The following is a 23,899-nucleotide window of genomic DNA, read 5'->3' on the forward strand; positions in this document are numbered from 1 at the left end:
GCCAGAGTCCCATGGCTCTCCTCTCCATCCTGCTGCTCTTATACTCTTTCTGTCCCTTCTTCCATGATGTTCCCTGAGCCCTGGAGGGTATGATGTAGTCGTCTCATTTAGAGTCAAGCATTCCTTACTTTCAGCCTTTGGCCAGTCATAATCCTCTGCATCGACAGGAGCCTTCTTATAGTGCACGTATCCTGATGAACCATTGGGTGATGCGTCTGAGTGTTGGTTTAGCTCATGGCCAGCTGTTTCCCTTCGCTGCAGCTTGCTTATCCTTCTGTGGGTTGTTCATTCTTCTTGCCATTGTGTGTAACTGGGCATGGTTAGCAATAGGTGGCACACACATTTTTGACCTGCCTCTTCATTTCCATAGCAAATCTGGTCATATGTGAGCTGCCACTGTAGTTCCGATTGGACTGGTTTCAGAGAGAAAGTGGCCAAAATGAAAGAAAATCTAACAGGGTCTGTCTGACCAGTCAAGTCAGAAAAAAACAAAAAAAGAAAACACCAATCATGAAACAATGTGACCTTGGACACACTGTCTGGTGTCCCCCAGCTTCAGTTCCCTCTATAAAAGAGGGGAAGTAATGATCCTCACTTCATATAGGATTATTCACAATAATCAGTAATCAGAGAGTAAATTCACCAAAAGGGCTTTCATTGTGTTTTGTCACTTGATGTTTAAACAGTGAACAATTTACTGTGTGACTCCAATAAAATCACTCACATAAATTATTTAATGGTTTGAAAGAACTATGGACACATAATTAATGTAATTAATACATTGTGAGCTATTTCTCATATTGTACCAGTGGTCTGTGAACTATTAAATAACTCTCCTAATTCCTAAGTTTGGAGTCTGGAATGTTCTCGGAGAGTATGACTCCTCCCACTTTATCTGTTTAACAAGTGAGGGCACTGGGACTAGAAAAGAGGAGAGTAACTCCGGAGTAGGATCAAAGTCCTGGGGACCATCTCAGAGAGCAGCCTTAAAGGGGAAGGGTGGTATCTCCTCGACATGGCTGCAACAAAGGAGCTTTTGATGCTGGAAAACTTCATAGGTGGAAAATTTTTACCCTGTAACTCATATATAGATTCTTATGATCCATCAACAGGAGAAGTGTATTGCAAAGTGCCAAATAGTGGAAAAGAAGAGGTGAGTCTGTTCATTTAGAGATGACTGAGTGTATTAGAAAGTTGGTTCCAAGGTTTAGCTTATACCTGGGCAGGTGTGAGACACAGGACAAATCTCAGTGAGCTACATCAAGAAGGAAGTTATTTTTCATAAGAATGATTACTATTATAAATGCATCCTTTTCTCTACCAGGTGTCACCTAAATTTACCACTAGACCTATGGATTTATATGAAGAAAGTTTTAATTGAAAAGTAAAACAAAAAACATAGGTCTTTGTTTTAGATTCCCCTCTAATAATTCTTCGTGCCTTCAAAATATCTAGTAGAATAAAATCAATCATTTGAATGGTGAATCTGAAAATCAACTCATACTTTTTGGTTAGATTGAACAATTTTTTTTTACTCATAATGCTTCATAACACATAAATTCCTTTTTCCTCCTTTCCTGTTTTTTTTTTAGTTATACAGAATTAAATTTACTTGGGGAGATTTATAAAATATTTGAGACAATGTTTGAGAAAATAAAAATGTATTTCTTATGTAATAAATGTGGTTTATATATGTGCAATTATCTAATGCCTGATGAATTATAATTTGTTTTTAAGGCACAAAGAACTAAATTATTTAAAATATAATAATAGCATTTACATATAAATATATTCTAAGATATTTAAAGAATTAATTTATTTTCTTTGTTGTTGAGGTTTAATGTCTGTCCTATATTTACAAAACCTTTAGACTTGTGCTTGGTCGCTTGTGATTATTGACTAATTTGGTGGTTAAATGATAACCTAAAATTTTGTTGACTTAAAATAACCCAAGACCAGTATAAGAAACCTAGCTTCATCTTCTCCACTCCTTCATGTTTCCTAATGTCTTCCAAAGTGAAGTTAAAAAAGATAACTTTGCTAAATTCAAATGGGTATATTAATGGCTCATACCTTCACAGGAAGAAGAGTGAAAAATATATTAACAATGGACATTATAATAATATTTAAAGAAAATTTTTTTTTATTTATTTGAGAGTGACAGACACAGAGAGAAAGACAGATAGAGGGGGAGAGAGAGAATGGGCGCGCCAGGGCTTCCAGCCTCTGCAAACAAACTCCAGACGCGTGCGCCCCCTTGTGCATCTGGCTAACGTGGGACCTGGGGAACCGAGCCTTGAACCGGGGTCCTTAGGCTTCACAGGCAAGCGCTTAACGGCTAAGCCATCTCTCCAGCCCTATAATAACATTTTAAAAAAATTCCCAGCAACCCAATTCTCAATATGCTATGTGGTGTCATAGATACTTTTTTTTTTTCCTTAAAAGAAAAGGCGCCCATACATGCCAAACTTGTCACATAGTTGCAGAAAATGCTCCTGTGGTGTCTGCTTTTCTGCTTTGTGGTGAGCCTGATAGTCACCAAACTGCTGGACAGGATCAGCCCCAGGAGCGAGTTCTGACGATCGGGGAATAAGACTTGCTTATCTTTACTTTACATGAGGCCCTGCTGGTGTGTTTCTCGTGGAATTAGCACTGTCCGCTGTCACCTCAGTCACTCACGCTGCAAATCTTCAGTTCCTTTCAACCCAGCTAAAAGCTCCTCACTTACAATATGGCTTAAGATATTCAGTACACAGAATTTTAAGAAGGGGTTACATAATTTGTATTTTCAGTTATATTCCTTTAGATATATAAGTTAGTGAAATATACAATTTATACAAATTAATTCAAGTTAATTAATTAACAAATTAGTTAATTGGCTAGTGAGATGTTAGTAATAGTCTAAGGATATGATTTCATATAACACTTCAGACTTTATAAAATGCTAGAGTTGAATTAAGAGACTTAAAGATTCAGTACGTCTGGCTAGTTTGGTCTTCTACATGAGTCAAAAACATCCATTCTTCATGAAATGATAGAAAATGCCCGTCTGTTAAAATTCAGATTGCTTCTTCCTAGTCACCTGACTGCCACATTCCAGGTACCTGGACTGAGATGAAGTGTTCTTTGGGGGTTGTCCCTGTTCACTTTTTGCACAAATCCTTGTGCATTCTATTTTGCAAGTAGTTCAATGCTGGCACATGTTAAATCATTGAAATTGGGCAGAATAAAAATCAGGGTATGAAGGGGAGCCATGGATTCTGGCTCTCTCCTGCCCCTCAGGAACAACAGTTCCCTCTCTGATTTATTCTTCAAAGATCGAAGCTGCAGTAGAGGCTGCCAGAGAGGCCTTTCCTGCGTGGTCGTCCCAGAGCCCCCAGGGCCGCTCCCAGGTCCTAAACCGGATAGCTGATTTGCTGGAGCAGTCCCTGGAGGAATTCGCCCAGGCAGAATCTAAAGACCAAGGTGAGAGGCATCTCAGGTATGGTCTGTCTTCCACTCTTTCTGTATCCCAGTGTGGTTTGGTTTTACTTATTTATTTGTAAGCAGAGAATGACTGAGAATGGGGAGGGAGGGAGGAAGGGAGAGAGAGAGAGAATGGGCACACCAGGGCCTTCAGCTGCTGCAAAGTCCAGAAGCATGTGCCATTTGTGCATCTGGCTTTATGTGGATACTGAGGAATCTAACCCCGGTTGTTAGTCTTTGCAGGCAAGTACCTTAAGTTCTGAGCCATCTCTCCAGTCCCCAGCTGGGGTCTGAAGGCAGATTTCTTTCTATATGTTTATCAAAACCACAGTATACTATGTAGATATTGACCACCAGAGTACCCTCATTCCAATTTGTCAGATGATCTGTGGCCTCAATATTCTGCAGGATTGTCCAACCTTTTGACCTTATGATATTACATTGTCATCTTTAAATACACTGAGTCACATTCAACCCAGTGCACAGGTTGGATATACCTGGTATTACAGTCAACTTCTCCTTCTGGCCTAAAGCACCTGACCAAAAGCAGCTGGTGGGAGGAAAATTTATTTTGGGCTTACAGTCTTGAGGGGAAGCACCATGATGGCAGAAGAAAGCATGACATGAGCAGAGGCTGGACATCACCTCTGCCCCAGGAGGTGGAAAACAGCAGCAGGGGAGTGAGCCAACCTCTAGCAAAGGGGAGCTGGCCATAACACCCATGAGCCCACCCCTCAACAGCATATCTCCTCCAGCAAGCCTCCACCACCTAAATCACTATCAGGTGACCAAGCATTCAAAACACATGAGTTTATGGGGGGCATCTGATTCAAACCACCACACCTGGTGTAATTGATGGGACTCAGGGTACCTTTTATTATTCATATCATCCAACCTGGGGGCTAGGCAAGCCCACATACCTGCTTCTCAGGTGGAGGGAGTACCATGCAGGGGTGGAGAAGGTCACATCGTATGGTGGGTCTGGTCTGTTGCATTTGAAGCAAAGTTAATGATTCAACCCAAAGAGAAATACTTGCTGTCTATTGGTGGAAGAAGCTGCTATGATCCTCAGCAAAGGGCATGGCTATGGGGAGGGAGGAGGAGCTAGGGACAGAAATGCAATCTGCCACCTATTAAGAGTAACCACAATGTGAAGAGGTGCCACCCAGGTCACTTAGAAAATGTCATTCCACTCCCAGCACTATCACCCAAGCATCCTCTACCTTTCCAGAGCTCACAGGGATAGAGTAAATATCTGTGAATGTACATAGGGTCTGTTGGGAAGAGCTACACACTGTTAAAATGTGCATGTTATATACCGACCAGCTTGAAGACAGGGTCCTGGAAGGAAGACATTTCCCTAGCCAGATGTGGTGCACACCCTTATAATGACAGCACTCCTGAGGACCAGGCAGGAAGATTGTGAGTTCTAGACCAGCCTAGGATATATAGTAAGATCTTCTCCAAAAATATAACTAAGCAAAACAAAGTAAGAAAGAAAGGAAAGGAAAGGAAAGAGAAGAGAAGAGAATAAAAGAAAAAAGAAAAGGAAAGGAAAGGAAAGGAAGGGAAGGGAAGGGAAGGGAAGGGAAGGGAAGGGAAGAGAAGGGAAGGGAAGGGAAGGGAAGGGAAGGGAAGGGAAGGGAAGGAAAGGAAAGGAAAGGAAAGGAAAGGAAAGGAAAGGAAAGGAAAGGAAAGGAAAGGAAAGGAAAGGAAAGGAAAGGAAAGGAAAGGAAAGGAAAGGAAAGGAAAGGAAAGGAAAGGAAAGGAAAGGAAAGGAAAGGAAAGGAAAGGAAAGGAAAGAAAAAGGTGTTCTCTCTGCTGGTTCTGGTGGTGGACTCTCCCCATGTCACTGAGAAGCATTCGGCAGTTCCTGTGCCAGCAGATCTCACCCAGTCCTGCTGATGACTCCACCATGGAATGGAAGGACATTCAGTATAACTCATGTGTTTATATGTGATGTACAAAGACGGCTAACCCACACCACTTTTGTGTATTTGTGTGTCTAAGTAGTATGTGTGTTGTATGTGTGTGTTATGGTATGTGTATGTATTACTGTGGTATGGTATGTATGTGTGTGGTATGGGGTGTGTGCGTGTGTTATGGTGTGAGGGGTATGGTGTGTGTGTGTGTGTGTGTGTGTGTGTGTGTGTGTGTGGTACATGCACGTGTTTGTGCAGCTGCTCATGCCCATGAGGAGGCCAGAGCAATGTGCCTTCCTCTTTTCACACATCTACTTGTTTCCTTTGAGGCAGAGTCTCTCACTGCACCCAGAACTTCCATTTTCTTGAGCCTGAGTGACTCGCCAGTCTTCCCAAGGGAATGGGATTATGGAGGCGTGAGGCTCTGTGTTTCCTCTGGCGGGGGATTTCAGGCCCTCGCGCAAGCTCTCTGCCATTGAGCCATCTCCCAGCCCTCACCAGCCATGGTTTCACAGGCTGGCCATGAACCAACTCACAGTCATTCTCCAGCCTCTGCCTCCCTAGTGCTGGGATTCAGGTGTGTGCCATCCTGCCTAACCCCCATTATTCAGTCTTTCATGGCGCTTACAAAGTCTTTTGTAGGCGAAGTGATAGCATTTGGCACATTCGTGGTGAAAGCTGTGAAGTGTCCTGTTTGGAGGGCAAAGGTGGTTTGGCTCCACCTCAGCCTCCCTCCTCATTGAATAGGCACACATCTAGCCGTTCACAGTCTCACCTACCTCCAGTCCACTCTGTCCTGCCGGAATGTCCCCTGGGGTGGGGGACACTGAGACACTGCCAGTATGAGTGACTGTGTGGTGACAGCTGATTGGCAGAGGTCAACACTAATTCCCCGTGAGACCCATCAGCAGTGTTTTATGTTGTCTACTGCCCACAGGGAAGACCCTAACACTGGCGAGGACCATGGACATTCCCCGGTCTGTGCAGAACTTCCGGTTCTTTGCTTCGTCCATCCTGCACCATACGGCCGAGTGCACTCAGATGGACCACCTGGGCTGCATGCACTACACCGTACGCAGCCCTGTGGGAATTGGTAGGTGCTGCCAAGAGAAAGCCTGACTCGTGCTCAGAAAATTCTGCTCACAAAGAAACTGAAGGAGTTGATAGTTTTCTGCTTTTTTTTTTTTTTTAAAAAAGATCTTTTTGTTTATTTGAGAGAGGCAGGAAGAAGGCGAGGGAAAGTGTGGATATGGGCATTCCAGGGCCTCCTGCCGCTGCAAACGAACTCCAGATGCATGCACCACTTTGCGTATCTGGCCTTACGTGAGCATTGGGGAAATCAAACCTGGCTAGTCAAGCTTTAACTGCTGAGCCGGCTCTCCAGCCTTTTGAATGGTTTTACTGAAAATGTGTTCGCTTAAAAATTATTTTCCAGTTTTTTCTCTTTGTGTCAAGTTCTTTGCTTATTCCTAAAACATCACGTTGGACAAGTCACAGGCCAAGAGTGCTGCTAAGAGTAAACTCACATGTCAGCAATTTTATTTTTTTTTTATTTTTATTTTTTGCTACTTATAGTTAGATCAACAATAGCACTAATATTCACAAATTCAAACAGTGCAGCAGCTGTGGGTTTTACGGGTCACTTGACTTCAGTGGATTCTCTGAAAAGCTGGGATAAAAGTTAAACTTTATACTTTTGTTGTTATTATTATTTAAGTATTTCTATTTATTTATTTGAGACAGAGAGAGAACGAGTGTGCCAGGGCCTCCAGCCACTGCAAACAAACTCCAGACGTGTGTGACCCCTTGTGCATCTGGCTAACATGGGTCTTGGGGAATTGAACCTGGGTCCTTTGGCTTTGCAGGCAAGTGCCTTAACTGCTAAGCCATCTCTCCAGGCCAGTTATTATTTTCTGAGAGAGAGAGAAGTAGAGAGAGGATGCACTCTAGCCACTGCAATTGAACTTCAGACACATGTGCCACCTTGTGTGCATGTGTGACCAGGTGTACATGCATCACTTTGCATGTCTGGCTTACATGGGCTCTGGAGAGTCAAACCTGGGTCCTTCAGCTTTGCAGGCGAGCATCTTAACCGCTAAGGCATCTCTCTAGCCCAACTTTATACTTTTGAATAATGTAAGTGAATTAGGTAAATGAATAAATGTGTGGTTGAGTTGGGCATGGTGGTGCATCCTTGTAATTCCAACACTTGGTAAATGTAGGCAGGAGGGTTAGGAAATCAAGGTTATCCTCAGCTACATAGTGAGTCCTAGGCCAGCCTGGGATACAGGAGACTTTGTTTCAAAGAACAAAGCATAATAAATAAAAATATACACAAACATTAAATAAACAAACAATGAATAAGTAAATAAATGTGGATGTATGGCACTCAAAATAGTTCCAGGTATGTGGTAAATAAGCCTTGACTGAGAATTTCCTGCTTGCCTCATTTAATTTCTTTGCCTTTTGCCTTTGATGAACATATAAACGCCTGCAATGACTGACAATGCCCACGAGATGTCACCCTTTCACATGAGGAAAAACATTTGACTCATTACCATGACTATAAAAGGAAAGCAAATGAACCATTTCACTGCTTTCTTTGAATCCTTTAGAGAGCATAATTTCAAGGCATTATGGAAAGTCTTAATCTCCTTCTAAAAATCTGGAGAGATGGCTCAGGTGTTAAGACACTTGCTTACAAAGCATAATGGCCAGTACTCCATTCCCTAGTACCCACACAAAGCCAGATATACCCCGTGGCACATGCATCTGGAGTTCATTGCAGCTACATAGAGCTTTCTAGGCCAGTCTGAGCTACATGAGACCCTATCTCAAAAAAAAAAAAAAAAAAATCTAAATAGCTTGGGTGGATTTCACATTCTATGCATCAAAGTTCACTGGCAGGACCCTATAAGCAACAGTGAGAATCATTTTACTCCTAGCTTGTAAATAATTCTGTAAAGCTTGGCTTGTGTTTATCAATCTCCAGTGGGCTGGAAACAGAATTGTGGAAACTTGCTGGAGGAAATGTAATAGCTTATTCATAAAGAGGGAAGACGTTTCTCTTTCAAAATTAAAAATCAGTAGGTAAGTCTCAACACACACTATATTCTGGAATTTAGTGACAGTTTGATGACAACTTTTTAGCCCTGGAGCTTGAACTGCTTGTGGTGTGGAATGATAGTCACAAATCATCAAGAGACTGGTAAGTTGTATTGATGTTCCCCTAGTTTAAAAGACAAACTAGGGATGGTGAAATGGCTTAGTGGTTAACACGTTTGCCTGCAACGCCTAAGGACCCTGCTTCGATTCCCCAGTACCCATGTAAGCCAGAGGCACAAGGGGGTGCATGTGTCTGGAGTTTGTTTGCAGTGGCTAAAGGTCCTGGTGCACCCATTCTCTTTCTCTCTTTCTGCCTCTCTCTCTCTCTCAAATAAATAAAATATTTTAAAAGGCAAACTACTTGAAAAGTATTTTAGAATGAAAGGTGGCTACCAATAAATAGGGTTTAGGTGTCTCAAAGCAGCATGACCAAGTTCTGCTTGGAGCCCCACCTTAGTAGTTGGCCTCTGAGGGAATGTGATCATGGTAGGCTTCTGTGTTCCTCCTTCAGCTGGCCTGATCAGCCCTTGGAATTTGCCACTCTACCTGCTGACCTGGAAGATCGCTCCGGCCATTGCTTCTGGGAATACTGTGATTGCCAAGCCCAGCGAGCTAACTTCTGTGACTGCGTGGATGATGTGCAAACTCCTGGACAGAGCAGGTGACTTGTGGAGGGACACGGAGCTGGGGCAAAGGCCATGCCATACAGAAGTGGTCTACCCAGGGCAAAATCAGTTCCACTGACATCCTTGGATTTTGTCCCTTCATACACAGTGTTCTGCTTCCCTCTGCAACATCCAGATGGCACCCCTATAGAACAATGCCACCCACAGGGTGGTGTTTGGCAACACATTAAGTGCACAACAGTGTCTCTGGCTTAGGGAGCCCACCAACAAGCTCCAGAAGGTATTACCAATAGTGAACTTAGGGGGGGTGAGATGGCTTAGTGGCTAAGGCTCTTGCCTGTGAAGCCTAAGTACCCATGTTTGACTCTCAAGATCCCATGTAAGCCAGACACACAAAGGTGAGGCAAGTGCAAGGTCACACATGCCCACTAGGTGGCATAAGTGTCTGGAGTTTCATTTCAGTGGCTGAGGCCCTGGTGTGCCAATTATCTCTCTCTCTCTCTCTCTCTCTCTTGCTCGCTCACTCTAAAAAAAAAGTACTGAAAAGAGTGAACATGCTGAATAAAGAAGTGAAGATCGGTCTGGAGAGATGGCTTAGCAGTTAAGCACTTGCCTGTGAAGCCTAAGACCCCGGTTCGAGGCTCAATTCTCCAGGACCCATGTTAGCCAGATGCACAAGGGGGCGCACGTGTCTGGAGTTCGTTTGCAGTGGCCAGAGGCCCTGGCATGCCCATTCTCTCTCTCTCTATCTGCCTCTTTTTCTCTGTCTGTCTGTCACTTTTAAATAAATAAAAATAAACAAAAAAAACTAAAAAAAGAAGATCACTTAAAAATGAATTTAAATTCATTATTAAATTCATTATTAAAATGAATAAAAAGTGAATTTAAATTTTGGGTTGGAATCCCAAGTTAACTGTGGAAATAGAGAATGTATGTATGCACTGCCTAGGTGGAGATATAGCAATAGTCAAGGATTTAGATATACATCTCTCAGTTTCTCTTGTATTTAGGGCTTCTACTTGGCATCTGATAGCACACGGATTTTGACTAGCATGCCAAAATGCACACATCTGCTCCTTGTTTTCTTTTTGCTGATACTTCAATGATTAAATGACAGTGAATTCCCGGTTCCATTTTGTGGTATAACTGCACAAGGACACCTGACACTGCGTCAGTGTTTAAATCCCCATAGCTAACCTGCAGGAGCCCCCTCCCCAGCTTCTTAAGGACCCTTAGCTCATGTCTCCCCACAACCAGGGTGGGAAGGAATGACAGCTGGGTGGCAGCAATAGACTTAACATCTTTCTGCTTGTGTCAATTCCTGCTGTGTTGACTGGGTTCTCTGTATCCATGGGATAGATGGTAGGTAGGGAGCCTTCCTCTACTTCTCCCTCCCTCTCTCTCTCTCTCTCTCCAGGATGCCTTTGCTCTAGAGGAGGCAAAAGCACAAGGCAACTTCTAGTGAAACTTAGCTAGTTCTTTAAGATGGTAGGTTACACTGGGGCTGTTTATAGAATAACATTGGTCCTGTGGCCCTCGTATCCCAAAGAGGACTCAGGCCTCCCAACCTGGGTCTTTGGAATGACATACATTCATGTCCTGGATTCTGAGGGGAGGTGGATGGGGATGATCCCTCCTATTCCATGTCCTAGAATGTGTTAGCCTTCCCTTACAAAATAGAACACATTCTAATCTCATCTCATTCTTTTCAAAATGGAATCTCTGGCATGTGCAAGGATACAAAGCCATTTCTTTCCAGCTTCTTGACTCCCAGCTTTTAGAGTAGGCAGGATTAGGGTTGCATTAGTCAGCTTTCTATTTCTGTGAACAAATGAATGAGACAAATCAAACTAAAAAAAAAAAAAAAAAAAGGTTCATCCTGGCTCACAGTTTTTGGAGTCTTAATCCATGGTCAATTGACCCCATTGCTTTTAGGACTATGGTGAGGTAGTCCATCCTCGGAGGAGACATGTGTCCCAGGAAGCTGCTCACCTCATGACCAGAAGGAAACAAGAGAGAGGAAGTAGAGATGCCAAGGTTTCAATATTTCTTTCTAGGAAGTACCCCAAGACTTAAATTCCTCCCTCCCTCTAATCCCTGTCTTTTAAAGGTGCCATTACTTCCTATGGCTTAAGAACTAAGTCTTCAACAGATGGGCTTTGGGGGAACATTCTAGATCCAAATGTAGCAAGATCTGTCACTCTACTTTGACCTTAGGTAGAGAGATGGGTGTGAAGTCAATTCTCCTTAGGCACTTTCTTTCAAAATCAAACAGGCCCTTGATCTGGGATAAATTTCATTTCTTAACCATTCTCTCCAGAACCTAATCTGCATGGGTTTTCCATTTCTTTCCATTTTCTCAGTGTTGCTCTCATTTTTTGGGGAACTGATATTGCCATTAAACCCAAGTAGCCCTTTTCCTCTCCCTGCATTGGCTTTGGCAGCCCCCTGCTCCTGGTGAGCCTGATGATGCTGATCTCGTGGGCCCTTCATTTCTCCACTGAGACGGTGAGGGCGTACGAGTCATGTATCCTACTTTACTGAACACAAGGGTGTACGGGGGAGTAAAATGACCACCAATACATCTTGTTCACAGAACCAGCTCATGTAGTCCCTGGCATTTATGCAAGCTGCATAGATGACCTTTCTGCAGAGTAAGATCTTTAAGGAGGAATACAATGAATAACCTCTTTGGGAGCTCTAGAGCATTCTTTACTTTTTCCCTTTGGGTCACCAAATCTCATTTCTGGAGGGTTGACTGCTTAGAGATCTGTGGCCCTTCCCATTTAGCTTTTTTCCTGCCCTATTAAATATAAAATTCTTTTTACCTCCTCACCAAGTCCTAACATTTGAGAGGCTTCATTCTTGTGTGTGCCTAAATTATTTGCTAGCCATTTCCTCTGAATTTTGTGGAATTCCTGTTTGCCTATTAAACTGTTTCCTTTCTCTTATAACCAGAATCTCTTAAGAGTTAGAAGACAGGAACATGCACAAAAGTTCATTAGTGTTTGAATCAGATGGCAGCGAGGTACTGAGAAACCACGGGCAGCAAGATAGCTCTTAACATACTAACTAACGTCGGAGCCGAAGGCAACATAATCAAAATGTTAATGTGGCTTGTGTACAGCCATCGGCCTGCTGGGATGAGCTCGTTGGCCTGTAGTAAGAATTGTAACGTGTTCCGGTGTTTTCCCTCACTCTCTGTTAAAATGTCACCACAAACATTAAAAGTGATTTAATTTATTTTTGACCTCAGGATTTATGAACTGTCCCCCTTTCCTGCCCTTAACCTCCCCATCTACCCATGCACATGTCCCATATTTGATGGACAGGAAGGTCCTGTCACGGAATGGTGGGAAACTTGTCCTTGTTTTCTCCCTGGCTGTTACTGTCCTTTCAGACCATGCTCTGCCTCACCTGGGGGTCCAGGTGCTCCTGCACAGGACTCCGTAGCAGTGACCTCTGCCCCAGGTCTGACCTAAGCTAGATTCAACAAATGCACAAATGGATGGAGTGGTGGGTGTGGGGGTGGTTAGAAATGAGGCTCTCAGACACTGTCACCACCCAGACTGTTCCCACCTGTATCTTTAGAGGAACCAATGGCGGGGCTCCCACTGTCCCCTCGAGGTGATGGGCGTGGGCTGCTTGCAAGGGCACTTTGGATGATACTGGATCATTGCTGTGAAACCACTGTTAATATGAGAGTGTGTTCTTGAAGTGTTTGAATATGTTTCTCATGAGGATAGAGTGCCTAACATGGGCCAGATGAAGAAGACCAGGAGCTGTGAGGCAAATCTGCCCCTGCTATGGTCACCTGACCAACAGAGAGACTAAACCCAGCTACCTCAGGCAAGGCCTAAGGACTTCTTAGATACAATGGTTTTGAATGTATAGCTTTTTTTTTACAGGAAGACACTTAAAGCTTCTCAAATTCTCATTTAGATACTAGACACTAAGAATTTGTTCTCACATTCATTATCACCTGCTCTTATTAGCTTTACTAATTACTGGTGTTTATTCAACCTTACTTTGCCTAAATTATCTCACCATTAAAGTGAATATAATCATACCAAGATTTTGGTAGGTTCCAAAATGGTATAGTAATCTCCTCTTATCAGTTCAAGATGTATTTCAAAAATACCAGCTGATATCTCAAGCTGTGTGTATTAGAACTTCTATGTGTTATGTTTTTCCTATAATATATAACTATGCTAAAGTTTCATGTACAAATTAGGCACAGTGAGAAATGAGCAATAGCATAATAAAAACTATGCACAAGTGGTCTCTCTCTTTTGAAATGGTAAAGATAAGCAGCATTTCCAGAGTGAGTGATGTTGGATAACAGAAACTTCCAGAAGTGAGTCCCAAGATCAGAGGGAACTATAGAAAAATTACCCAATAAATGCCACCAGTCATGGTGCCAGAGGAGATACAGTGGAGAACAAAACTCAAAAAGCTTGTCAGGGCTGGAGAGATGGCTTAGCGCTTAAGGTGCTTGCTGACAAAGCCTAAAGATTCATTTTCTAGTCTCCAGGTCCCGCATTAGCCAGACACACAAGCGTGAGGCAAAGAACAAGGTTGCACATACCCACTAGGTGGCACAAGCATCTGGAGTCTGATTTCAGTGGCTAAGGCCCTGGCACACCAGTTCTTTCTCCCTCCCTCCCTCTATCTCTCTTTAAAATAAAAAATAAATAAAAAATTAAAAGAAGCCTCTCTGCCGTTAGCCAGCAAACCTTCTAATGGCAGGCAAGTACAAACAAGCAAATCCATAAAACATGTAAGTGCATATATGTAACTATAATAATTTTGGCTAAGAGCGTCTTTCAGGAGAAAATTTTTGTACTTGCCAGTTGTTTCTCAAAGAGCATTGGTGCTATCCACAATCAGGGGCACAGAACCTCAACTCAAGCCTCACTTTCTCTGGGGAGCCAACTCCTGGCCCCCCTATGTCAACATGTCAATCTCTTCTCTGCATCTTTGCAGATTCACACACACACACACATATGCTTAACACTGTCACCCTGGAGTGGCTCCTGAGTACCAGGTTGGAATAAGGCCTCTGCTTCCCACAGGGCTTGAATTGTCTGAGGGTATCTTTACATCGCAAAGCTTGGTCAGTGTTATGAAATGTACTTACTAGAATGTGTTCAACTCTGTGTCTCTCCAGGCCAGATCTCCCAGGGAATTACCTTCTGGGTAGATTCTACAGGCAGAGGCGACTATAGTCTTTGCTTTCCTATTAAACTGGAGCCACTTGTAAAAGCTCCAGGTGTTGTATATGCACTAGATGCATCTGTTTCAAGACATTGGACTCTCAAGGAGAGGCTTCAGAGCACCAGAAGTCCTCCACACACCAAGAAGAATTGCTACCACTGATCTTGTTTCCCATCCAGGTGTCCCACCAGGTGTGGTCAATATTGTGTTTGGAACAGGACCTAGGGTAGGGGAGGCCCTGGTGTCCCACCCAGAGGTGCCGTTGATCTCTTTCACTGGGAGCCAGCCCACTGCGGAGCGGATCACCATGCTGAGTGCTCCTCACTGCAAGAAGCTCTCCCTGGAGCTGGGGGGCAAGAATCCTGCCATCGTCTTTGAGGACGCTGTCCTCGAAGAGTGCATTCCTGCAACGGTCAGGTCCAGCTTTGCCAATCAGGTATGGCCCTGACCCCCGTTAACTCAGACCTGCTTCATCCCAGAACAAAGTCCAGGGGGTTCTGGAGTAGTCCTATTTCTGTGAAAGTAGCATCAATAGAGTGAGTTACCTCAACATCAGTCAGTGGCCTGAAAGAGTCACAACTTCTATTACGTACCAGTTAGGGGCAAAAATGTTAATTTTCTCTAAGCTTCTCCTTTTCTTTTTCTATTCTTTCCTTGTCCCATTTGCATACATGTGAGCTCTGTGCATCCATGTATGTATGCTCAGGTATGTGGGCATGTGTGTGTGCATCCATGTGGACAGTGGTGTCTTACCCATCACTTTCTGCCTTAGTCTTTGAGGCAGGGTCTCTTGATGAACCTAGAGCTTACCAATTAGGTTAGAGGAGCAGCTAGCAAGTGAGGCCCAGCGATTCTCTGTATCCAGTGCTGGGATTCTGAGGATGAACCACCACACCTGGCGTTTACATGGGTGCTAGGGACCCAAGCTCAGGTTCTCACACTTACGCAGCAAACACTTTACCCACCAAGCTACCTTCTCAGCCCCGCATCCCCATTTTTGTATCCACATGATTGCCTTGCCTCTTCTTGCTACCCACATGTCCCATTCCCTGTATATCTGATTCTCTTCTAAGAGTGTCCCCAACAGGGTCACACTTTTTTGCCAGGGTTCTCAGCTTGGAGTCACGGAGAACTTCAGGACACCCTTGCAGCTCCTGAAATTGCATCACAGGCGATTCTGTGGGCTCCATAGATTTTGTCAGATTCTTCAAGTTCATAGTCTCCAAAAGGGTTAAAAATAGAAGGACAGCTAGATGTGGTGGCGCACACCTTTAATTGCAGCACACACAAGGCAGAGGTAGGAAGATCGCTGTGAGTCCATGGCTAGCCTGAGACTACATAGTGAATTCCATGTCAGCCTGGGCTAGAGTGAGAACCTAACTCAAAAACACACACAAGAAAACCCCAAATACAAGGATACTAGAACAGATTAACTCGACATCAGCTTCTCAAAGATTAGAACAATGTCTGTCTTTGTGCAGTCATGTTAGCATAAATGCCGGAGTCAACAAATGCATGGGACTACCAAGTGTGCCCAATCTACAGGCGAAGTGTGCTCCCAAGAATGGTTCTATGAGAGAAGAGAATGAAGACTTCTGCCAAAGCGTTACGAATTCCCTAGAAAGTAAGAGGATGAGTGAGATGAGGTAGATCTGCATTTTCCTTATGAGTTACACTGGTTGTCACACAGCCTTTCAACCTACACCTCTATTCCATTATAAGTATAACAACCATGATTTCCTTTATTATAAACCCCAAAGAACATAGGTAAAATCCAGAGTTTGGGGGTCAATGCAAAGATGTGACAAAATGGATTTAATTACGCAAATAAGAAAATATCAAGGGAACAATCAAGCTAAATGTTTTGGCGTCGAGAGATAAACTCTGAAAAGATGAAAGAAAGGTGAACTCTTATTTTTTAAAGTTCATTTACTTATACATTTATGAGAGAGAGAGAGAGAGAAGTAGAAGAGAGGAAAAGAGAGAGTGGTCATGCCAGGGCCTCCTACCACTACAAGTGAACTCAAGACACATGTGCCATTTTGTGTATCTGGCTTTGTATGAGTACTGGGCAATCGATCTCCAGTTGTCAGGCTTTGAAAATAAGCCCCTTTAACCACTGAGCCATCTCTCCAGCCCTAAAAGGTGAACTGAAACTTCATGGTGAGCAGGGAAATCTGGAGCATAAGTTACTCATCTTCCAGACCATGCTAGGGGTGGGTTTGCCCAGAGAACCTTTTTTTTTAAAAAAAGTTGTATTTATGTATTTGACAGAGAAAGAGAGAGAGAGACAGAGAGAGAGAGAGTGAGAGAGAGAGAGAATGGGCGTGCCAGGGCCTCTAGCCACAGCAAACAAACTCCAGACACATGTGCTCCCTTGTGGATCTGGCTGTGGGTCTTGGGGAATCGAACCTGGGTCCCTTGGCTTTGCAGGCAAATGCCTTAGCTGCTAAGCCATCCCTCCAGCCCCAGAGAACCTTTTTCTTAGGCATGTTTTATAATACCAACAGGAAAAGAGACATGGCCAATCCAAGTCAACAAATGGACTTTAGGCAAAATAAAGTAGTTTGACTTTTTTCTTTTAAAGCTGACCAGTGACTTCCATTTAGGACACATCCCTTCATTAATTGAAGGTAATTATGTTTGTAGGGTAGTAGCTATCTCTGTGGAGCCTTAGCCATATGTGAATGCAAACTCCATTTGCAGCTTTGAACTGAGGCTGCCCACTCTGTGGTGCAGAGCCTGGCATAGCTCACTCCCTTCCAAGTCACCTCCCTGCCCTGGGACCTCAGTGTCACCTTTGTTTTCCTGACACTGAACAATGGAAAACTTGGTAAGAACCTCAGATCTGTTTATCATGCCCTCCCTATGCGAGGGATACCTATGCAAATGAATCCAACAGGTGTTTGGCCATTTTCCAAGCCACATATACAGATGGCTTTGATAGGGAACCTGTTAAAGAAAGAATTTATTATTTCAAAACATTAACTGCTTAATTTGGACACTGAACCTTTGTACAAAAAAAAAACAAAGATAATTAGAAGCATTCTGATCCCTAGTGTTGTTGTGAAGACCAAATATAAATGGGAAGGAAATATTTATTTATGAATTTATATACTTGTCATGCATACATTATGTTTTGACATGTCTAAAATGTGGCTTGTCAAGTTGCATTCAAATGGTAGTCAGGACTGTTTTCCTCTCTGAAACCTGTTAGAGCTTTACTCTGGACACACAGCATCTCTATGTAGGTGTCTATTATGCATCTGAATTTAACACATCCACCACAGAACTTTGATTTCCCTCCCTCTCCATCACAGAATAGGACCCTTCTGTCTGTTAACCTGTGTTCCATTCTAGGGAGCAGTGACACCATCTTTATTTAGTGTGGTATAGGCCCCAGACCTTAGGACTCAGGCTTCTGGTGTTTTGCCCCCCATGTCACATGCATGAGCAGACCTTGTTGGTTCTACCTTTAACATTTATTCCAATACTTGTTACTTCTCCATTGCATATATTCCAGGCTCCTACACTTAAGAAGATTGAGCTCAGTAGACCCCTATCTCCTCTCTCCATCTCCACTGGGGCTCCCTAGTCCAAGCTAAATGCCACTTAACTGTGTTTTGAGAATATTCTCTTTATCCATTCTGTTTTATACATAGTCACCAGAATAATCATTTAAAATGTAAACCTGGCTGGGCATGATGGTGCACACCTTTAATCCCAACACTGGAAGACCAAGGTAGGAGGATTGCTGTGAGTTCAAGGCCAGCCTGAGACTACAGAGTGAATTTCAGGTCAGCCTGAGCTAGAGTGAAACTCTAAATCAAAAAACCCCCAAAAATCTGATCATTTCACTGTTGCTTAAGACCTCCCATTGCCTTTTTATGATACTGAGATTAAAGCATAAGTTCATTATGAGCCTATGAGATGATTTTGTTTCCCTCCTGATTTCATCTTCTGCCACTTACTTCCTGTTACTATGTCCACTCCCATAGTTAGCCCACCTTCCTGTTGCCTCTGTCACACACACCAAGCTCACCTCTGCTGCAGGTTCCCCATGCTTATGGCTGAAAATCCCTCCTGCTGGTCTTTGCTTATCTTCACATCATCCAGGAGTCATTCAGATACTCCCTCCACACAAACCACCTGTAATGGCCTTTCCTGAAGTCACTTTCTAGTGCCCTCCCCTGCCTCCTTTTCCCTTACTGCCTTCATCACTATCTGAAGGCGTGTCATGTACCGAGTGGTTCATTTTTGATGTCTTCCCTGTGAGACTGCGGGTCCCCCTTGGTGGAGACTTGGTCTGGTTTACTATTGCCTGGACCAGTGAGTAATACAGGGCAGGGTCTCAAAAGCACAGGGGTTCGATCCTTGAAGAAAACCACAGTTTTATCACTCCTTTCTTTTTTAAAAATATTTTATTTTTATTTAATTATTTATTTGACAGAGAAAGAAAGAGAGAGAGAGAGAATGGGTGCACCAGGGCCTCCAAACAAACTCCAGACATGTGTGCCCCCTTGTGCATCTGACTAACATGGGTCCTGGGGAATTGAACTGGGGTCCTTTGGCTTTGCAGGCAAATGCCTTAACCACTAAGCCATTCCTCCAGCCCACTCATTTCTTTTTGTCCCTATCTTTTTTCTTGGCAGGGTGAGATCTGCCTCTGCACCAGCCGGATTTTTGTGCAGAACAGCATCTATCATGAGTTTGTAAAGAGGTTTGTCGAAGCCACCAGAAAGTGGAAAGTTGGCATTCCTTCTGATCCATCAGCCAGCATGGGCGCTTTGATAAGTAAGACACATTTGGAGAAAGTAAGTAAGCCTCCACCATGTGATTGCATAAACTTCCTACTTAATTGAGCTGAGAAGCTCAGTGCAAGTGGAGCACATAATCAGGCTTTGAAATGTTGCTAATTACTTTTGAAAAATTATGAGTTATGTGACAATGTCTCGAGATACAGTGTCTACAAAGCACCCAGCACCTGTGTGGCACACATGAACCTTGAAGGGAGCTTTGCAGTGCAGCAAGGACATGGTCGTGGGCTGAGGAGAATGCCATGAGACAACAGCCAAGCCAGACCTGATGTTAGCTAGGCGCTCTCCTCTGCTTCCTTAGAGCACACCCTACCTTCTTACAAGGGCTCTCAAACCCATCCAAAAACTGTACCCCCTAGAACTTTCCTTACCTCTTTAGTGTCTTATTTTCTCCATAATCCTTCTTTGCTTGTTCTTAAACTTACCTATTTATTGATCATTTTATACATTGTATTTTGATCATATTCACCTCTACTGCTTTCTCTTGTACACTTCCTCCTCCTGCTGAACTGTTTCTCCCCAACTAGTTCCCCTTCCACTTTGATGTCTCCTTCTCTCCTTCCTTCCTTCCTTCCTTCCTTCCTTCCTTCCTTCCTTCCTTTCTTTCTTTCTTTCTTTCTTTCTTTCTTTCTTTCTTTCTTTCTTTCTTTCTTTCTTTCTTTCCTTCTTTCTTGTAACCTTCTGTTGCAGTTAGGTTCACATTGCTGGTAGAAATTACCCAACCAAGAGCAACTTGTGGGGAAAAAAAAGAGGTTTATTTTGGCTTACAGGCTTGAGGGGGAGGCTCCATGGGGGACAATAGCAACAGGAGAGTGTGCCCAACATTGGCATGGGGAAACTGGCTATAACACCCATAAGCCCGCCCCCAACAATACACTCCCTCCAGGAGACATTAATCCCCAAAACTCCATCAGCTGGGAACCTAGCATTCAGAACACCTAAGTTTATGGGGGACACCTGAATCAAACCACCACATTCTGCCCATTTTCATTTGAATGGTTGCTTGAGTGTGGGTATGCTGTTATTTACCCAAGCACGGACAACTTCTGAGTGGCCACATCACTGAGCAAAATATGTCCTCCTCCAGCATCCAGTAACTGCCATAGCTCCTCAGGGAGCAGTGGGGCAGGCTTGTGCAGGCCTTGTGCAGCTAACCACAGCGGTTGTGAGTTCAAAGTGCAATGGCCTTCACAATTCTTTACACCATCTGACACACAATCTGTTTATTTCTTCCCTTATCGACCATCTTCCCTGAAAGTGACCTCCATGGACAAGTTTCTTTTTATCACTCTCCTGCCCTCAGACCCTAAAAAGGCACATGAGTTGTAGTAGGTGTCCAGTATTCATAGGGAGAAAGATTAAGCTCACACACATCAGATTTTGTGTTTTAGAAATATATGTCCCAAATGTGAGGTGCCCATTTTCCTTGAATTCTTTTTGGTGCTTGGCTTAAGCTACTTGGAATTGTTTAAGTCCTGGACATCTCTCTTGCCCACAGGACTCAGTGTAGACTCCAAATGAAAAGCAAACACCAATACCCAGCCACTTTAAAAAAAGTTATTTAGGGCTGGAGAGATGGCTTAGTGGTTAAGGCACTCGCCTGAGAAGCCTAAGGACCCATGTTTGACTCTGCAGATCCCAGATAAGCCAGACCCACAGGGTAATGCAAACATGCCAAGCCATACATGTGCTTAAGGTGATACACACACCTGGAGTTTGACAGGCTGGAGACCCTGGCATGCCAATTCTCTCTCTCTCCCTCTCTCTCATAAGGTAAAATATGAGGAAGAGTCAGAGAGAAAGAGGTAGCAGAAAGAGAGTGCATATGGGCATACCAGGGCCTCCTGCCATTGCACATAGACTCCAGACACATGCACCACTGTGTGCTTTCTGGCTTTACATGGGTACTGGGGAATCAAACCCTGGCCAGCAGTCTTTGCAAGCAAGTGCCTTTAACCACTGAGCCATCTCTGTAGCCCACCCAGCCTCTTTGTATGAATGTACATCCATCATTATCTCTGAGTTAGTGGGTTAACTTATGGCATGATTGATTTTCTATTATACTTAGCTGTACTATCCTACCAACACACATTTTCAGGGTAGAGGCAGAATGTGACAAGATAGAAATCATTTGATCTGGAAGCATCCTGGCCTTTAAATTTTAAGCATCACTTACCTCTTTTTTTTCCACAATGCCCATGTCATTCCTCCCCAAGCACACAAATATCCTCTTCCAGGCCTGAGTGTGACTGGAGCATTGCTGTTCATCACCTGCATGAAACTTGTATGGCTTCTGAGGTTCAATCACACCATCAGCGGGGTGGGACAATAATGGATGAAAATAGTTGATAGAAGCTTTTTTTGTTTTTTGTTTTTTGGAAGTAGGTTCTCACTCTATCCCAGGCTGACCTGGAATTCACTAAGGAGTCCCAGGGTGGCCTCAAACTCATGGCAATCCTCCTACCTCTGCCTCCCAAGTGCTGGGATTAAAGGTGTGCGCCACCATGCCCAACTTAGTTGATAGAGTTTTGAAAGAGTTAATTGAGAATTCATGAAGGCTCTTATCTGAATACTGAGCACTTAGCCATGAGTTAGATTATTCCCCTGCTCTTTACATGAGCCCCAAACATGCAAGCTGTGCTTGAAACACCTTTGCCCTCAGGCTTAGTAACTGAATAGATAACAACCTTAGATCTTAGCAATGACCTTAGATGGTTTTGTGATCATTAGAAAATACTGATGTTCTAATTTACTGATGTATGTGAAGCCAAATGACAAGAGGTTTGTTTTATTAAAAAATATATTCTTTTAATTTATGAGAGAGAACAAGAGACAGAGGGAGAAGGAGAGAAAGAAATAGATAGAGAGAGAAAGAGAATGGGTGCTCCAGGGCCTCTACCCACTGCAAACAAACTCCAGATGCATGCACCATCTAGTGCGTCTGGCTTATGCGGGTACTGGGGAATTGAACCTGGGTCTTTAGGCTTTGCAAGCAAGTGGCTTAATCACTGAGTCATCTCTCCAGCCTAAGAGGTTTCTAATTACACATTTTCTCTTCTCAGGTCAGAAGTTATGTGAAGAAAGCTCGGGCTGAAGGAGCTCAGGTTTTGTGTGGTGAGGGGGTGGACCAGCTGAGCTTGCCTCCTAGGAACCAAGCAGGCTACTTCATGCTTCCCACAGTGATAACCGACATCAAGGATGACTCCTGCTGCATGAAGGAAGAGATATTTGGTCCAGTGACATGTGTGGTTCCCTTTGATAATGAAGAGGAAGTGATTCAGAGGGCCAACAGTGTCAAGTATGGGTTGGCAGCTACAGTGTGGTCAAGCAACGTGGGGCGTGTCCACCGGGTGGCTAAGAAGCTGCAGTCAGGCTTGGTCTGGACCAACTGCTGGCTCATCCGGGAGCTGAACCTGCCATTTGGAGGTATGAAGAGTTCTGGGATAGGAAGAGAAGGAGCCAAGGACTCATATGACTTCTTTACAGAAATCAAAACCATTACCGTTAAGCACTGACCTTCCCCCACGGAAAAGCCGCTGCGGTGACTGTGAGGCTAGCAGCAGAGAATGTGCCTCCTGAGCAGAGAACAGGAATCCTAAGTTCCAGCTGCGTCTTGACTTACCTGCAAGGGGCTGGCTCTAGCTGATCTTAGTAGTAGTTAGTATTTTCATCATCTGGTGAGGAGCTGCTGTCTACTTTCACTGTGGAATCAGATCAGGAAAGACTTCTAAGTATGGAGAATTGACAAAGAAACCAGCCAGCGACCAGTCTCCTCCCACGAGATACATTTACAGATTTTCTGTAGTTTCACGATTGGATTCTTGAAAATTCTCAATAATCAAATGGGTTTATTTGCAAATACAGGGCTTAAAAGAATTCCTGAGGGGCTGAAGAGAAGCAACTATCATTTTCTACCACATGAGAGCTGTGGAGGTTGCTGGCTCCCTAACCACTGGCATGGTTAATTGATCATTGACTGCCTGAAACTATAAGGGCAAAAATGCACAGAGATTTAGCAACTTACCAAGTAGGCTGTGCCAAATATATCTGTAGAAGGACAACCCTGGCGTAGCTGTTACTTTAAGGAGGAATTTTCGGAACACTAACAAAAGAGCTTGGTCCATTTCCATTGTTAAGTCTAACCAATGCTAATTCTTTTTGAAAGAAGCAATAAATGTTTAAGTTTTAGTAACAAGTCTGGCATATGCCTTGAGTTATCCATTGTTTCTTTATCCACATCCTCTTGGAAGAATGGCCTTTTTTACTAGTAAAAGCATGGCTAATGACTTTTTTCTTTTCTGTATCCTCTAAGTAATTTAAGGCAAATACTGAGGTTTATAGAAGGAGCACATTGAAGGTCACACACCAAGGACACTGGGCAGAGGTGGGATTTGAACCCCAGGCTCAGGATTTCGGACAGCCTCTCACAGGTCTTGGGTTTTGTTCCCACAGCAGTGAGGTTCTCATGGTTCCAGCATTGTGCTGGGTCTCCCCACCAAGTCCTCTTTCTGCACAGGTGGGTGGGTCTCCCCAGAATTCAGAACTGTACAATTCAAGAACTCATTCTATACCCTGGCCTCTCCTCACTGACTTAATCAATTAACAAATTGATTGACTGTCTGATTCCTTAGACGTACTGAAATGTTGATGGCCCCGGCTCATTTACTCCCTCCTTATCTTGATCTATAGCCCACTGTACTGTGTACAGAAGCAGCTCAACATGAGCTCCAAGGACGGAAAGAGAGCT

At 43.6% G+C, this 23,899-nt stretch overlaps 1 protein-coding gene across 3 annotated transcripts; it reads left to right on the top strand.

Moving 5' to 3' along the window:
• The first annotated feature begins 971 nt into the window (after positions 1 to 971).
• Positions 972 to 23,347, top strand: Aldh8a1 (aldehyde dehydrogenase 8 family member A1). 3 transcript variants are annotated; one of them, XM_004651182.2, is made up of 7 exons: positions 972 to 1,153; positions 3,318 to 3,465; positions 6,325 to 6,480; positions 9,004 to 9,153; positions 14,515 to 14,771; positions 18,988 to 19,149; positions 22,215 to 23,347. In XM_004651182.2, exons 1-7 carry the CDS (start codon positions 1,016 to 1,018, stop codon positions 22,665 to 22,667), a joined length of 1,464 nt encoding a protein of 487 aa, XP_004651239.2. In that variant the 5' UTR covers positions 972 to 1,015; the 3' UTR covers positions 22,668 to 23,347. The 3 variants fall into 3 exon arrangements, with proteins under 3 accessions (XP_004651239.2, XP_004651240.2, XP_045014912.1); XM_004651183.2 differs by lacking the exon at positions 18,988 to 19,149; XM_045158977.1 differs by lacking the exon at positions 6,325 to 6,480.
• Positions 23,348 to 23,899: the final 552 nt, after the last annotated feature.

Source organism: Jaculus jaculus, chromosome 9 (assembly GCF_020740685.1).
Source record: "Jaculus jaculus isolate mJacJac1 chromosome 9, mJacJac1.mat.Y.cur, whole genome shotgun sequence".
In the NCBI taxonomy this organism is placed as follows: domain Eukaryota; kingdom Metazoa; phylum Chordata; class Mammalia; order Rodentia; family Dipodidae; genus Jaculus; species Jaculus jaculus.

What these genes read in the sequence shown, in the direction of transcription:
- Aldh8a1 (XM_004651182.2), top strand. Translation starts at nt 1,016, where the DNA reads ATGGCTGCAACAAAGGAGCTTTTGATGCTGGAAAACTTCATAGGTGGA. An exon ending in CAAACTCCTGGACAGAGCAG is followed by an intron (nt 9,154 to 14,514) that starts GTGACTTGTGGA and finishes TTTCCCATCCAG; the next exon opens with GTGTCCCACCAGGTGTGGTC. An exon ending in GTAAGACACATTTGGAGAAA is followed by an intron (nt 19,150 to 22,214) that starts GTAAGTAAGCCT and finishes TTCTCTTCTCAG; the next exon opens with GTCAGAAGTTATGTGAAGAA.